Source organism: Enoplosus armatus, chromosome 20, assembly GCF_043641665.1.
Source record: "Enoplosus armatus isolate fEnoArm2 chromosome 20, fEnoArm2.hap1, whole genome shotgun sequence".
Classification (NCBI taxonomy): Eukaryota; Metazoa; Chordata; class Actinopteri; order Centrarchiformes; family Enoplosidae; genus Enoplosus; species Enoplosus armatus.
Genome location: NC_092199.1, coordinates 7,524,540 through 7,539,441, shown reverse-complemented (window position 1 = coordinate 7,539,441; position 14,902 = coordinate 7,524,540). Strand labels below are relative to the sequence as shown.

At 39.6% G+C, this 14,902-nt stretch overlaps 3 protein-coding genes across 3 annotated transcripts; all 3 read left to right on the top strand.

The window, feature by feature from the left end:
- The first annotated feature begins 1,662 nt into the window (after positions 1–1,662).
- On the top strand, positions 1,663–4,797 carry ndr2 (nodal-related 2). The gene is made up of 3 exons (XM_070927536.1): positions 1,663–1,927; positions 3,585–4,363; positions 4,645–4,797. The coding sequence occupies exons 1-3, from the start codon at positions 1,663–1,665 to the stop codon at positions 4,795–4,797; spliced, it is 1,197 nt and encodes a 398-aa protein (XP_070783637.1).
- Positions 4,798–6,639: 1,842 nt separating this feature from the next.
- On the top strand, positions 6,640–9,082 carry lrrc20 (leucine rich repeat containing 20). Its single transcript, XM_070927459.1, has 5 exons — positions 6,640–6,703; positions 7,647–7,735; positions 8,010–8,159; positions 8,345–8,512; positions 8,607–9,082. Exons 2-5 carry the CDS (start codon positions 7,666–7,668, stop codon positions 8,741–8,743), a joined length of 525 nt encoding a protein of 174 aa, XP_070783560.1. The 5' UTR covers positions 6,640–6,703; positions 7,647–7,665; the 3' UTR covers positions 8,744–9,082.
- Positions 9,083–11,189: 2,107 nt separating this feature from the next.
- On the top strand, positions 11,190–14,634 carry ppa1a (inorganic pyrophosphatase 1a). Its single transcript, XM_070926973.1, has 11 exons — positions 11,190–11,250; positions 11,491–11,555; positions 12,092–12,145; positions 12,584–12,703; positions 12,789–12,875; positions 12,949–13,075; positions 13,171–13,298; positions 13,627–13,712; positions 14,034–14,103; positions 14,481–14,520; positions 14,606–14,634. Exons 1-11 carry the CDS (start codon positions 11,190–11,192, stop codon positions 14,632–14,634), a joined length of 867 nt encoding a protein of 288 aa, XP_070783074.1.
- Positions 14,635–14,902: the final 268 nt, after the last annotated feature.

The window sequence follows — 14,902 nt, the reverse complement described above, 5'->3', positions numbered from 1 at the left end:
TTTGCTAATGCAGTACACAAGCCAAACATTTCATGCTGACAACTGTTTATGGCACCCATTCACAATAGCCTGTGCATCACAGTGGAAGAGAACTGTTTTTAAAGAAAATAAAAACCTAAATTGACATTTATCTGAATGTCGTGTTTGCCTGACAATAAGCACCAACTGCAGGTCATTATTCATCACTGCGTGTGACCATATCATTAGCTGGATGCAGTGCACAATACAGAGTAGGCATGGGGGGGGGGGGCTACCAAGCACATGTATGCCCCATCAACCACACAAACACTTCGCATCAGGAAAATATCCTTCACTGTTCAGGTCTTGTCAAAGTGCAAATATTTATAATGCATCATAATCAATGAAGTTACTCAGAGACCGTTAAAAGTCTTAGCATCCACAGCGGCATGGACGTTAACGTCCAGGCTGCCGTGGCTCGTGCAACAAGAGCCGTAAACTTTAAAGCAACTCACCATTTCAGCACACGGTAGGAGGTGAAAACGGCGTCCGGCCTTTAACAAAACGAGTCTTCCCAGCTCGGTTTGTCCGGTGTGGAGGGTGTAGCCGAGGTGCACCGCTTTCTGTTTACACCACTGGAAAACACATCCATAGATTTTTTTTTGTCCTTTCTCGGTAAATTTACGAGGAAAAGGATTTCGCTATGTGGATAGAGACCGACAGCGCATGCGCAGTCTGCTGCCATCCTAGGACGCTCTCTGCTCGCCTCTCAAGAAGAATCATTCAAAACCTTAACTAAAATATTAATTGCTGAGCCGGCGTGACCTGCTATGGTTTTGTGCCTTACAATTATCAATATCCCACCACTTAAAACGTATATAAGATTGTTAGTATTACCCTACTGGAATAATGCAAATCCAAAACACCATAAAAAGTATAGTAAGGTCTCTAAACATTAAATATTGACTATACATAAGCTCTACATAAACAGTGCATGAATATTAAAAGTGAAACCCGGGAAGTTAAAATATGATGAGATAAGGTGGCTGTTTCCTGTTTAATTCTACCCCCGCTGGCCATGATGGTGTATCTGAGGTCAATATTTAGTTTTCATTGACCTTATTTTGTAGAGCGCCTCTTTTTATCTCCATTTTCATCTTTTATCTTAATATCCTTTTGTGAAGCCCTTAATGCACATAGTTTTGTGTTTAAAATAGAAGATATATTGCACACAAGGTCATATAGTGCTATAGATGTTATTTATAATCCTGATAATTTGGAATATTAAGGGATATGTTTTATGTTAATGTTTGTAATGTTTCATTAGCCTTAGAGTCTTATAAGCACAGCAGCCCCAATCGTTCTCCATTCCTCCCATTGCAGACGGTATTCAGTAGACTGCATTACACTAAAGCCTAACAATTAGTGTAAGCCAAATAGCTGAAACAATTAATCCAAGGATGGGGAATCGGGAGCCCAAAGAACATGGCGCAAACAAAAAGTTGCGCTCCTTGTAAACACGCACCCAGGCGCCTCATTAGCAACTGAATGGATGATGAGCTGTCAGGTAACAAGTCTTGAGGACGCATGTCAATTTCCTTTAATGTTCTCAGCTACTTGTTAAACACGAAAGGGGGTGGGTGAGAGTATATAAGACACCCCTAATCTCCGTGTAGAGGAATTTGTCATTAACCGGCCCAAAACATGCGCTCATTGGGACCTCTGGCTGTCGCGCTGCACGCATCTCTGCTCGTGCTGCTGGCTCAGGGGATCCAAAAGACCAGAGATGGAGTTTATACGAGGTCGCTGCAGCGTTTTTCCGCGATGGACCGATCAACCGGGTACCACCTGCCAACCTACATGATGCATCTCTACAGGAATTTCAAGTCAAACTTTTCCAGGCCTTTGGATACTATGGAGCAAGACGCCGCAAAGCAAGCAGACACCGTGAAGAGTGTGGTGGCTAAAAGTAAGATTTGGTTGATTATGTTTCAAGCATTTGGGTCATAAATGAGCAGGGAATGCAAGATGGTGGATACATGTATAAACCGCAAGGAGAAATTGAGATTTTGTAGCTGTGGTCAAAGTCAGATCTCTCCTCCGCCTTTTGAAGACCCTCTGAAATGTTAGGTCTTTTTTGGATCAAGTGTTGTTCTGTCAAAGCTGCGTCCCAGACGACCTCAGAGGGCTTCAATCCACATCCCGCTCAGGGGGTGAATAACCATGCAGGGATCAGCGTGTGAAAAGGCCGGTTTTCTGTCTAATTCTCAAAGCAAACCTCTTTTTTCTTAAATAGGTGATGTTGATTAGATATCTCCCCAGACATCCCCCTATACAAATCTCTTGTTAAGCCAAATCAACAACTTCCCTTAGTTCTTTTTTCACACTTGGCTTGATTAGATTAGAGCTCGGGATTTAATGGTACAAGCAGCCAGCAGCGGACAGCCCTCCCTGCTGCTGAATCCAATTCCACATCGCTGCTAGGTGTTAGAGTTACTACCTATTTGTTTGACGGAGGATATGCAGAAGCCGGGAGAGGCAGTGATGTGTTAAATGATTGGTTTCGGCTCCGTGTTTGATTTGAGTGGATTAATAGCGAGGATGGTTTGCACTTTTGATCAACAGTCTAGCTAAATAGGCCAATGCATTGGACAATACACACGTTAAATGTTTAACATGCTTTAAACCTTTAGATTAATTTGAACCACACCTGTTCATTGAATCACAATGAGCCCCCATTACAGACACATGTTATCCTACACTGGAACAATGGCTGGATTATTTTTTAAAAAGCCTTACGTGCAGCTTTGATTTGCTGAAATCTCCATCAGTATGAGCATTAATCACGAGATCATGGTAGAAGTTATCAAAGGGAATTATATAGGTGTATTTCTTCCTACACCTCACTTTGCTAAACAAAAGAGGTGGTTGGACCTACAAATAACTGTAATTACCCCCAAAACTGCAGTTAATACAGACATATTACAGTGATGCCACCATGCAGACTCATTACTTTTTAGATTTTATAAGCTTATCATAGTATAGATGGTATAATTTTATGACAGTACTGATATGTATTGGGATGAAGTACATTTTTAATTTAATTGAGAAACTGATGATAGAAAAAAAAAACATGTGAATGTCTGTTTTTACCAAATGCAGTGAATTAAATGACAGAAAAATCAAGAAAGTTCATGACATTAATGCAAAAAATCCTGCAAATCACAATTACCCACATCAGCCTAATATAACCAGGGATATTAAGAAGAATTAACAGTATAGAAACATCTGTAGTGTTTCTATTGTATCGCTCAATCCCACCACCATGTGTCTACTTGTTAAGTTTAATGCACAAATTACTCAATTTAAATATAGCATTAAAACATTAATTTTGGTAACATTTTCCTAACATGACATGTTGGTTCTGGCGTTTTCTGTCTGCAACAGGTGGATTTTCCTTCCCCTGTGAGCTCACTGGCACATTCATTTGTGTGTTGTCATATGGATTTAACACTAGTCTTGAGTTTGGTATTCATGCTGATTTCAGCCTAATGTCCGCTAATGATAAGCTGTCTCATACAGTGTGCACCCCACTTATGCTAATCGTTCTCTTTTCCCTACATTAGGTTTGACATACAGACAGAGCCGCTGGATTGCGACCTTTGACCTCCATGCCCTGCTGGCAGACAAACAGATCCAGACAGCAGAGCTGAGAATCAGGCTTCCTCGGACACATTCCAACATCACTGTGGAGGTGTATCACCAGCACGGCCAGGTGTGCCATACGCACAAGAGCTGCCAGGAGCAGCAGCTGGTGGGGCTGCTCACTGAATCATCACTGGTCACTTCATCACAGAGCTGGAAAGTGTTCAACATGACAAGTCCTCTCTTGAGCTGGCTCCGACAAAAATCGTCAGCGAGAATTCGACACAAAAGAGTGTCAAGAAGAAGGAAAGTGGTAAAGACAAAGCGAGGCCTGTCGCTTCCTGATCCGCCTGTCTATGTGGCGAGCCCAAGAAGAGAGCAGGACACGAGCGACCAGGCCTTGTTGGTCGTCTTCTCACACACTGGCTCTGATGAAAACTCAAAGGCCAAAGCGAGCTTACTCCATACAGCTGAACAATCCAAGTTCTTGTCCCCTGCTGAAATCAAAAAGGACCGCTGGCCAAAGAGGCGCAGGAGCAAACGGGGCCAGAGGGAACAAACAGTGAGAAGCCTGCAGGCGTCCAAAAGAGGGAGTGACAAATCTCTCTGTCGCAGAGTCGACCTGCATGTAGACTTCAACCAAATTGGCTGGGGGTCCTGGATCATCTTTCCTAAAAGATATAATGCCTACCGCTGTGAGGGTTCCTGCCCTGGTCCCCTGGGAGAAGACTTAAATCCAACAAATCATGCTTACATGCAGGTGAGTCTATCTATCTATCTATCTATCTATCTATCTATCTATCTATCTATCTATCTATCTATTATCTTAGACTCACATCAATGTGTGCTTGCCCTACATGATGAAGAGAAAATATGAAAGCTGCTCTCATTAAACCCTCACTGGCATAAACCTGAATTATTGAACTGTAAAGTATTAGAAAGTAGTAAGTATTTGCCTGTCTTAGTATCTTCATTGAAATGTAGTATTTTGAGACTGGAATTATCACTCTAATTCCACTGTTTTGTTTCTTCCTTTTCCAGAGTTTACTGAAACATTACCACCCTGATAGAGTGGCGTCACCCTGCTGTGCCCCAACCAAAATGAGCCCATTAAGCATGCTGTACTACGAGAATGGAGAAATGCTCCTTCGACATCACGAAGACATGATTGTGGATGAATGTGGCTGCCAGTGACAGCTCCAACCACCACCTACCATGACCTGTGTTGCTCAGCAGTGTAACAGCACAAAAAAACGCTATGCAGAAGCAACCAATTTCTGAAAAAAAAAAAAAAACAATAGAAAACACTTAGCCAGAAGAAAAAAAAGCTCTTTGATATTGTCACTGTGCACTGTAAGATTGTAGCTGATCTGTGTGCAGAGGTGGGATTTTAATTTGTGATGTGAGCTCTGGTTTGCAGGAGAACATTGTTATTTTAAGATGTGCTGAAATATGAACTCAACAACAGCATCCGGCCTTCCAGCTGTGTGCAGTTGTCACAGTCTAATGTATGACTTTATTCCCCTTATCAATTTCATCAATGTAAACATGAAATGGCAATGTTGTTGAATATTCCAGCACTGTTTTTGTAACTGTCAATTAATGTATATTTATTGTAAATATTAAACAAATTGTATTTATGTACATTTTGGACATGGATTATGTATTTTGTTATGTTTTATAACTCATTGTGTACTTTTTTTGGTGTGTGAGCAAAGGAAAGTTATATAATGGTTGGCCTATATTTTATACATCTTGGCTGGGTATCAAACCTACTTTTTTGGTAGCAGTCAAAATATGTCTGCAACAGCAAGTATGGAAAACTGTAAAGTAGCCTGCCAAAAGCTGGCATGGATTGCCTTGTGAATCTTAAAAGTTTGCCAATTTTAGAGTATTTAATTTCAGTTCTTGTTTGACTGCTGGTTTTGAGACAACTTTTCATGTTTGAAATCTTGCTTTATTAGTTAAATGAACATCATGAATATCTATATACCTTTATGCAAGGTATGTGGTATACACAACCCAGTCTAATAGCACGGCTTTCTCAGAGCTCCCTGGTTTGGTTTATGCCGTTATAAAACACAACATACTTGCAAAAACCACAAAATACCACAAAACACAATGTCATCACTCAGATGACTGGCATATTTGCCTGGAACTACTGTGTGTTTATACAAAAGAAATGACACACCAAAACAAGTGGACATTTCTAGTTTTAAAGCGTTTCAGTCATCCAGTGAGTCATAGCCAAATTCCCCCTCACAATCATAATAGGCTACAGCATTGTAAAGTAGAGGGATATCCAGCAAATACTGTAAAGTGGCCGTTAGTTGTAACAATGGTAAACTAAGTTCTATTCTTCTAAAGCCACAGAGCTCATTGTATTCAAATCCTTTGAAAATACACTGACTAACCAGGAATTTGCCAGACCATGGCAGTGGTCAAACTGGGAACAGTTGACCAGGACTCGGAGGTAAGACAACATATCAGTCTCAGGCAAATATTCATATGGAAAAAGTCTAAATTCAAAATATATTTGGAGAAGAATTGCCAGGGGGAAAAAAGGTATGTCTTATGTTTCCTTTATATCTTTAAAGGGGACCAGCCTCTGTGCAAAATATTCCAGTTTTAAAAACCTGGATATAAATTGTCACCCAATATTAGCCGACTGAACGTATTACTTTAGTAATAATAAGTATTACTACTTAATAAATTAAGTTATTGCTTTTTTACTGCTTATTTAGTTTACTTACGTTGAGCGACATCGTCTGCAATTTGAAAGCGCAGGACTGACACTCATGAATTGGTTGTTCAAATATTGCCTAGCCAGTGTTTTGCTAGTAGCCTAGCTTATACCTTACTTCCTAACTGTCGCTTAGCAACAACGAATTTCACAAAGTGTGTTTAATGTTGCTATATGAGGAGTTGCTAATGGGTCTTACTTTTCTAATGAATAACGTTAGCGTAACATTGAGGTGAACTGCCCTCTCCGGGGGCTAAAAATACACACTCACCAAATTTGACTGTGGTTGAGTGGCAGTAGCTAACGTTAGCTAACTCTGGCAGCTGCCAGACTCTGTAACAGTAGCTGCTAGTTTGGGTAAGTGGCTTCTTTGCGTGGTTTTAATGAAACAGTACTGAAATAATGGCTATCTATAGTTCACCAGGCTGGGTTTGTATTAATCCGGTTGTGTCGGCCTGTGGAAGACCTAAAGCTTATTCTATATTGACTTAGTTATACCTTACGTTACACTGGATCTTGTAGAGGAAGGAAATGTGTTCCTCAATTGCTGTTTTAGGTCAAGTCTCACGTTGGTTTAAAACTTAAGTTAACCAGAAGTAACTAACATCAATACAAGCTTTAGGTACTGGCACAAGTATTTTCACGTTAGGGAGACTTTCTACCTTCATTGCATTTGACTGAACGACTGCATTGACTGGTAGATTCAACTCATTCAACTCCAGCGAATAAACTTGTATTAAGTATTAAGTATTACAGACAGTGGTGGACGAAGTACTTGAATAAAAGTAGCAATACCACTGTGTAATAATTCTCTGTTACAAGTAAAAGTCCTGTATTCAAAATTTTACTTAGGTAAAAGTACAAAGGTATTAGCATCAAAATATACTTACAGTATCAAAAGCAAAAGTATTTACTTGACTTAATCGCTTACTGAGTTACTTTTCATCGCTGATTACAGAGTACTGCTGTGTAATCCTTCAACTGATCTGAAACTTTAGAAATCCCAAACATTTTGTGGACACTTCTCATTATTTATTGTCTCCAATTTTAGGTGTAATTCCTCTAAATTAGTACTTTTTGTACTTTTGAAAACCTTACAGTTTTGAATGAAGACTGGTATTTTTTTGCATTGTTGTATTGTTATTTACATAAGTGAATTATATCAGTACATATTCCAGGAAATATTCATGTCAATTTATTGGATACATTTGTAATTATATACTGTTATTTATTATGTGGCTGTTATACTTGTCATGTAAAAAAACTTTTTTTAAGAGTATTGTTGCATGACCTCCCTTAGGTACAGACACAGCAGAAAAATGGCTGAGGCAGTCGCAAATGTGGCCCGGAGGATTAATGCAACTGTAGAGGAGGGGAAAGATAGTTTGGGTAAGACTCTCTTCACACATCTTTCTCTCTGTCTCTCACTCGCTCTTTCTGCAGTTTCCCAGCATATGTATGAGCAGCCCTGAATATTCTGGTTGATGCTATTTCAGATTTCACCAGCAGGTGGCAACAGAGCTTATGTATGCTTACATGTGTTTGCTCAAATAAGCATAGCTTTAAATCCCAAAGTGTTTGTTAATTATAGATATTCAACATCCCTCCTGTTGTGTTAATGCTTCATAATCCTCATAAACATTCTTCTTCTTCTTCTCTGCAGATCTGTCAAACTGCAAGCTCATTTCTTTCCCAGACGGTGTGTTCAAGGTCCTGAGGAGTGTCTCAGACAACATCCGCATTATCACATTGGCTGACAATGAGATGAAGGCCATTTCCAGCAAGTTCTTTTCAACCTTCACTCAGCTGAGAGGTAGCGGATGATACACTTCTGCAACTTGTTTCATGGACTCAATCTTCAGGAAAAGATTGTGTTGTTGTATGCTGTTGATCTCTCGTGCTGCTCGCCTCATGATTGTTGCATGGATGTCTTCATGCTGCGATGAAAGAACAGATAAGCGACCCCTCGATTTACTCATGTCTTAAAATCTCTTGCAGAACTGGACCTGCAAGGCAATGTTCTCACCAAACTGCCTGACAACGTGGGATCAATGGAGCATTTAACCAGCATCAATCTGGCTAATAACAGCCTCTCCATCTTCCCTGATAAGCTCACTGAAATAGCCACACTGGAGAGGATTAACCTGGAGGGAAACAGCATCACCGGTAAGAATAATATATGAACACAATGGGGTTGTATATTTTTACATGGCTCGGTTTTAGCTAAAGTTTACTCTCTTTTTTTTATTTTGTCCCACAGAAATACCAGTGGAGAAGCTGTCCGACATGCCAGCGCTGAAGTGGATAAACGTGAAGTCAAACCCTCTGGACTCCAACACTCAGTCTGCTCTACAATCTCCCCACAATTTTGACATTTTGTCAACAATGGAGTCCTAAAATACGTCTACCCGCCTACAAAATACATCTACCTGCCTACAGACTGCATGCGTGTGTGCCTTTAACTACTTAAGTTGGATTCTTCCGTGTGCCTGAGAGAAGAGAAAACACAATACTTGAACATATTGAACTGAAGGTATCACAGTGGGTTTACTAGAGACAAGAAAACAGACGTGTGTAAAGATGGCTGTCATCCTTGATTGAGTTTGTCAGTCCTGCTGGTGACCACACCCTGCAGCCTCTCTGTATGAACTACAGTGAGCTGAAATTGATGTTCGGAGATGAAATCATATACACCATTTGACATGTTTTTGTCTCAATTGAGACAAAAGACATGAATGTTGACTTATTTATTGCTTTTGATAGTATAAAAAAGTTTTTTCAATTAAAGATTATACACTGGAAACTGCAGTCTTGTGTCATTATTTTTCACTTGGTGACCGAATAGCCAATTATTTTTCTTTTTTTTAGTAAGTCATTGGGGGCCACGTTCACAACCATATTTAGAAAATAACAGGGTGGGCTGGGATACAGATCCAGGAAGAGAAATGTCCTTCCCTACATTTACACTGTATGTAGATATAGGCCTAAAATAATGGTTTAACAATAGGTACATGTTCTCCTGTAGTTTTATATTGGATTCACGCTCGTAATAGAGAAGAAAATCCATCGGAGAGACAAGCTAAATGTGAAATTATATGGTCACCAGTTGCAAGTTGGTAGGAGAGAAAGTACAGACAGCAGCATGAACACTGATAAAGCCCTTAAACCCTGCGTCTGTGATCGAGGCTGCAGGTGACAGAGACTCCACAATAGAACGATTCAAAGTATTTTTGCTCAGGCTTTTCAAGAATTCTTTAAATAGCAGCAGTGCCGAGTCTGGATTACCTGAGCTGATGTTTGGGCTCGCTGTTTTGAGCCTCTGTGGCACATCAACACAGAAGAGGGAGGTAGCATTATGATATGTGAGGCATTCAGTAATGATTAAATCCCCTTTCTGTGTGAGAGCCTTTTTAAAATGATGTTATGTCAGGGTAGGATGCCAGACTCTTAAGTACCTACAAGTCAGCCAAAGAAGAATGGCGGCAGGCTTACAGTGTCACATGACTCCTCTGCTACCCGGGCTGTGACCATGTATTGTGCATCATGCTGCTCTCTGACCCGCTGTCATTTGTTTTCATGTCACTGCTAGTGTACAGTTATAGATATTCCCCTCTCTATTGGCGGGAGGCATCTTAATTAGGTCTAAAATCAGCCCCTTGTTAATCATTTGTACTTGACGTAACACTACATTTACAAACTACATCTGTCTTTATCTATAATTGCACCATGTGTTTAGGCTGTTGTTGTATTTTAATTCACTGAATTATAAATTGACCTGATAATATCATCAATAGCTGTAATTTTAGAACAAGGAGCAATAGCAAAAAAAAAGGCATGGTCAATTAGTTACTAACACGATGGCAAAATATGTATAAACTATACTGCACGTTGGTAAATGTAATGTATGTTTTAAAAGCAATATAGTTCCCACACCTGAACACTTTCCGCAGCTTGAACCCACAGCAAAGATGGCAGAGCATTTAGTGTGAGTATATTTTTCTCTTTAACCTAGATCTATAATGATGCAAAAATAAATTAGCTTCTCAATTAGCTATCCTATGTCATAAATGAAAAGGCTTTCAATCAATAAAATTACAGGCCTTACTTTGACATAAACATTTTCAGACAAAACAACATTTGTACAAAAGCTCAAAATGAAAGCTAACAGACAGATATAGACACAAATGGTAGGCTACTTGGAAACAGAATTATTCAACATTTGTACCATAAAGTGCTATTCATTACCATCAAAATACAATGCTACCTGAAGCCACATATTTTTTTTTACACATAATGATTCTAAAAATAGGCCCATAAGTATGTTATCAAATAGTTACAGTGGAACTCCAGGGGCGGAAAAAGTCACAACATGGGCACGCCACCTAATCCCGCCTTGTTAATTGGTTTACAGCTAACGCCAGTCGGCTCCATCTGTTTTTGTCTGAAAAGAGCTCTCAAGAGCCGCAGCTTACAAGAGGGAAATGGAAAACAAGTCATTTCACACGCCAAGAAGGCAGAAAACTTCACATCCAGACTGAAGAGGTAACAAGAAAGGATTACTTGTTGATTGCTGTTCTGTTTATTCTTGTTTGCTACAGATGCCAAAATATTGGATGTGTTTACAGGAACATACAGAAGCCAGCATGGCTCTGTCATTTGGCCTTTACACTCCTCACACAGCAGCCCTGCTGTCACATGCACTGGTCAGGTCTCTAACCCTTGGCTTAAGCAGCGCGCATGCCTACTCCCTCCGTCTCAATGACGGCCCGTCAGTCAGGATCTTCTTAGTCCTCCTGAATCAGTGCTCAGACCACAGAGGGAGAGATTGAAACCAGCAACAGACATGAGCTTTACCATCGAGGAGAGGGGCAGGCCGAACACCCAGGAGTACAGGGTGTTTTTCAGTAAGAGCAGCTCTTTGAATGAACTAGTTTGTGTGTTTGTGGGGAATTCTCCCTTCCTTGATTGTGCATAGTGTAATAGTGACTTGATTAACTTGTAGCTGTCTAGAAATAACTACTGTAATAGCTGTATTGACAAGTAATCATAGAGCTTCATGAAGGGATCTCACACTGTCTTATATCTTATATAGTTCTTGTTGAATTTGTATCTGTGCTCAAAAAATGCATCGCTCCTTTCCAAAGAAAACTCTGGGGGCAAATACATCTCTCCATTCCACGACATACCCATCTACGCCAATGAAGCAGAGGTGAGCATCATGTGGCTCAGTTATGGCTGCAGGTTTTAATATTTGTACATTTTGGAGAACAAAAGCTTGCTGTCAGTTGTAGTTTCAAAAGTAAGATTATGTACTCCAGGTGACCAAAATGAGTCACATTAGGCTTTATTGACAGAATCTGTGCTGCTTTGTTTTCATTTATTATTATTATTCCCCTAGCTATTGTTGCTGTTTTGGCTTCAGTGTCAACGCTAGTTGGCCAATTTGTCTGCAGTGGTGGACAGATGTTTTCCCCTGTACCACCCGGGGGCCACAGTCAGTGTGTTACCTTAACTGACTTCAGTATCTGTACCTTTAGTTCAGGCAGAAATTAGCACTGTAAAACATTGGGCCTTTATGGTGAAAAAAGGTTCACATCAAAGGTTCAAGAGAGTCCATTTTGGGCCTGTTTTTATCCTGCATTTCAGTCTACAATCACTGTAAGATAAGTTTCATAGGAATGTATTTAAAACAGGTCAGAGAATTCATCCTCCTGTGACAAAACTGTATTTCTGATCATCTTGCAGAATATTTTTCATGCCGTTGTGGAGGTTCCAAGATGGACAAATGCAAAGATGGAGGTATATATACATAGTTGTGCAAAATATCAATGTATTCATTTATTATGTTGATGCGTGTCACCTCCTCAGTTCATAAATTGAAGCTCTTGTAAAATAAGACAAGTGTGTACATAAGATGTACATCAAAAAGAAGAATACGTCTACTCAGAGATCTATGTTACCATTTGTAATTGCCTGTACTTGTTATAATGCATATGGGCATAGAGCTGTGTTTAATCTCAGGATTTGAAACATTAATGATGAGTAAATGAAATGATAAGAAAATAAAGTAGCCAGCCTATAACGTTTTGATTAATATGTTGTCTTTTGTTTTGTTTTTTTTGACTTTTTTCTTCCAGTTAAATATGATTTTTAATAAAACAGTTACCACACTGTGGGTCAGGGCCTCTCTCTGTTTAGTACGTTGATGTAACTTTGTTTCGGCCACCTGTTTATCAGATTGCCACCAAAGATCCTCTCAATCCACTGAAACAAGACATGAAGAAGGGGAATCTTCGTTATGTAGCGAATGTGTTTCCTCACAAAGGCTATATCTGGAATTATGGAGCCATTCCACAGGCAAGTCCTACTCTGACGATATTCAAATGACAGGAAACCAGACAATATCTCTGCGCCATCCAACATGTGCTTTCTCATCTCACAGACGTGGGAAGATCCCAACCACAAGGACAGCGACACAGGATGCTGTGGAGACAATGATCCTATTGATATATGTGACATAGGAAATAAGGTACTGGAACAACTCCGACAGATTTAAATTCAACTCATTGCAGCTTTTTCAAAAATGTGTCTTTGATTCTCAGGTGTGCTCTCGAGGAGAAATAATCAAAGTGAAGGTGTTGGGAACGCTGGCTTTGATCGATGAGGGAGAAACAGACTGGAAGGTCATTGTGATCAATACTGAGGACCCTGAAGCCGCCGACTTTAACAGTACAAATAACCTGCAGTAGAAGAAGAAACATGTCATCAGTTACACAAGTTGTTCTGAATTTTTAGAGCTCTCCTTTGTTGTTTATTCGTTGCAGGTATTGATGATGTAAGACGACTGAAGCCTGGATACCTGGAGGCAACTGTTGATTGGTTCAAAAGATACAAAGTTCCCGATGGGAAACCTGAAAACCAGTTTGCTTTCAACGGAGAGTTCAAGGACAAGGTACGTCTCTTAAACCTGTATTCACAGTATTTGGGTAGAAATAGAAAATAGAAAATATTTTAAACTTTAGTCTATCAAAATAACATTTTTTGTATCTGTTTCTGCTCAGTTCTGTCAAATCAATAAGCAAAAGGAAAACTTAAGTTTATATCAAATTAAAAAAACATTATCAGAGGGAAGGTGAGATATCGAATGTTTTTAGATTGCTTCATCTTTTCTGTTGAGCATATCTACTTTATACTTTTTTCCTGGTATGTTGATGCTTTCTTGGAGTTGAGGAGATGAGGAAAATCTGTCTGTTATTGTGAATAAAAATTGTGTTTTCCAGGACTTTGCCATTAAAACAGTCAAGAGCACCCATGAGTTTTGGAAGGCACTGATTTCCAAGAGGACCAACGCCGGCGAGTTAAATTGGTGAGTTTAAACATATTCAGAATTAATCTTATGCTTCATTATGCAAACACGAGGCTATGTGACATATATATGATATATGTGACAAATGCTATTAGTGTTATTTCCTGCCATAACATCCCTAAGATAATTATCGAGCACTGACAATAGAACATAAACTGCAGCTGCTCAGTTAATGGACTGTTAAATACTTTCTTACTGACGTTGTGAATATATGCCTTTCTAGGTCTCTTAACAGTCTTCTGGTTGAGAAGTGCTTCTAGGGAAAGAACATTATTTTAAAGCTGAAATTGTTTCCTTTGTTGTATCTCTTCCTTGAATCAGCATGAACACCGGTGTCTCAGATAGTCCGTTCTGCTGCTCTGCTGGGGACGCAGAGGCTGTGGTTAAGTCTGTAAGTCAGTTTTATTTTCACATTTGTGTTAGCAGCTTAAAGGTCTACAACCATCCTTTCCTTAATGACACTAGAGATGATACACATAACAGCGTGAGGTATAACCCGGTAATACAAAAGGAGAGGATCATTAGTGAAGCGGCAGACGACAGAGAGATGCTGAAGGCGATTTCTTTCAGTTCACTCCAACTGATTCATTTCGCAACATATGGGTTATTTGTTCAAACAAAAAACAGCATTTCATTGCTTTCACAAAGTAGAAAACAGACCCCCAACATGAGTCCAAAAGATCTAAGCTACACAAATGTATCCAAACCTCCAAAGTACGTTTGTTTAGCAACAATAGCATCATTTGATGATTTTGCTAATTCTTACAGGCATGTGCTTTTGGAGCTGAAGATCCAATTCCAAGTTCAGGTGAGTGTTTACATGTATTTGTTTTATTGCAGCAACTTTATGTTGTTACTCAATGGAAATCTAATATGCTTGATTTTTTTTTCAGTTGACAAATGGTTCTACTATGAGAAGTGAGAAGAAAGGCCGGAGCAGAAACCTTCATTCCTTCCTTCACTTCTTTCTTCCTTCATCTGATTTCAACACATCAAACCAGCGCGTGAACTGGATGGATTGGATTTATATTTTATGTCACATTTACTTCTTTGTTCACACTTGGGTGTCTGATGCTGTTGCTGTCAAAGCTGTTCGTTGTGTGATTGTGACACAATATAACATTTATTTTATTGGATAGTAGACTATAATTTCAGGCTTGGCAGAACATAACAATAAACCACTCTAAATC

What these genes read in the sequence shown, in the direction of transcription:
- ndr2 (XM_070927536.1), top strand. Translation starts at nt 1,663, where the DNA reads ATGCGCTCATTGGGACCTCTGGCTGTCGCGCTGCACGCATCTCTGCTC. An exon ending in GAAGAGTGTGGTGGCTAAAA is followed by an intron (nt 1,928 to 3,584) that starts GTAAGATTTGGT and finishes TCCCTACATTAG; the next exon opens with GTTTGACATACAGACAGAGC. An exon ending in CAAATCATGCTTACATGCAG is followed by an intron (nt 4,364 to 4,644) that starts GTGAGTCTATCT and finishes TTCCTTTTCCAG; the next exon opens with AGTTTACTGAAACATTACCA.
- lrrc20 (XM_070927459.1), top strand. Translation starts at nt 7,666, where the DNA reads ATGGCTGAGGCAGTCGCAAATGTGGCCCGGAGGATTAATGCAACTGTA. An exon ending in GGAGGGGAAAGATAGTTTGG is followed by an intron (nt 7,736 to 8,009) that starts GTAAGACTCTCT and finishes TCTTCTCTGCAG; the next exon opens with ATCTGTCAAACTGCAAGCTC. An exon ending in GGAGGGAAACAGCATCACCG is followed by an intron (nt 8,513 to 8,606) that starts GTAAGAATAATA and finishes TTTGTCCCACAG; the next exon opens with AAATACCAGTGGAGAAGCTG.
- ppa1a (XM_070926973.1), top strand. Translation starts at nt 11,190, where the DNA reads ATGAGCTTTACCATCGAGGAGAGGGGCAGGCCGAACACCCAGGAGTAC. An exon ending in TATGTGACATAGGAAATAAG is followed by an intron (nt 12,876 to 12,948) that starts GTACTGGAACAA and finishes TTTGATTCTCAG; the next exon opens with GTGTGCTCTCGAGGAGAAAT. An exon ending in TGAAGCCGCCGACTTTAACA is followed by an intron (nt 13,076 to 13,170) that starts GTACAAATAACC and finishes TATTCGTTGCAG; the next exon opens with GTATTGATGATGTAAGACGA.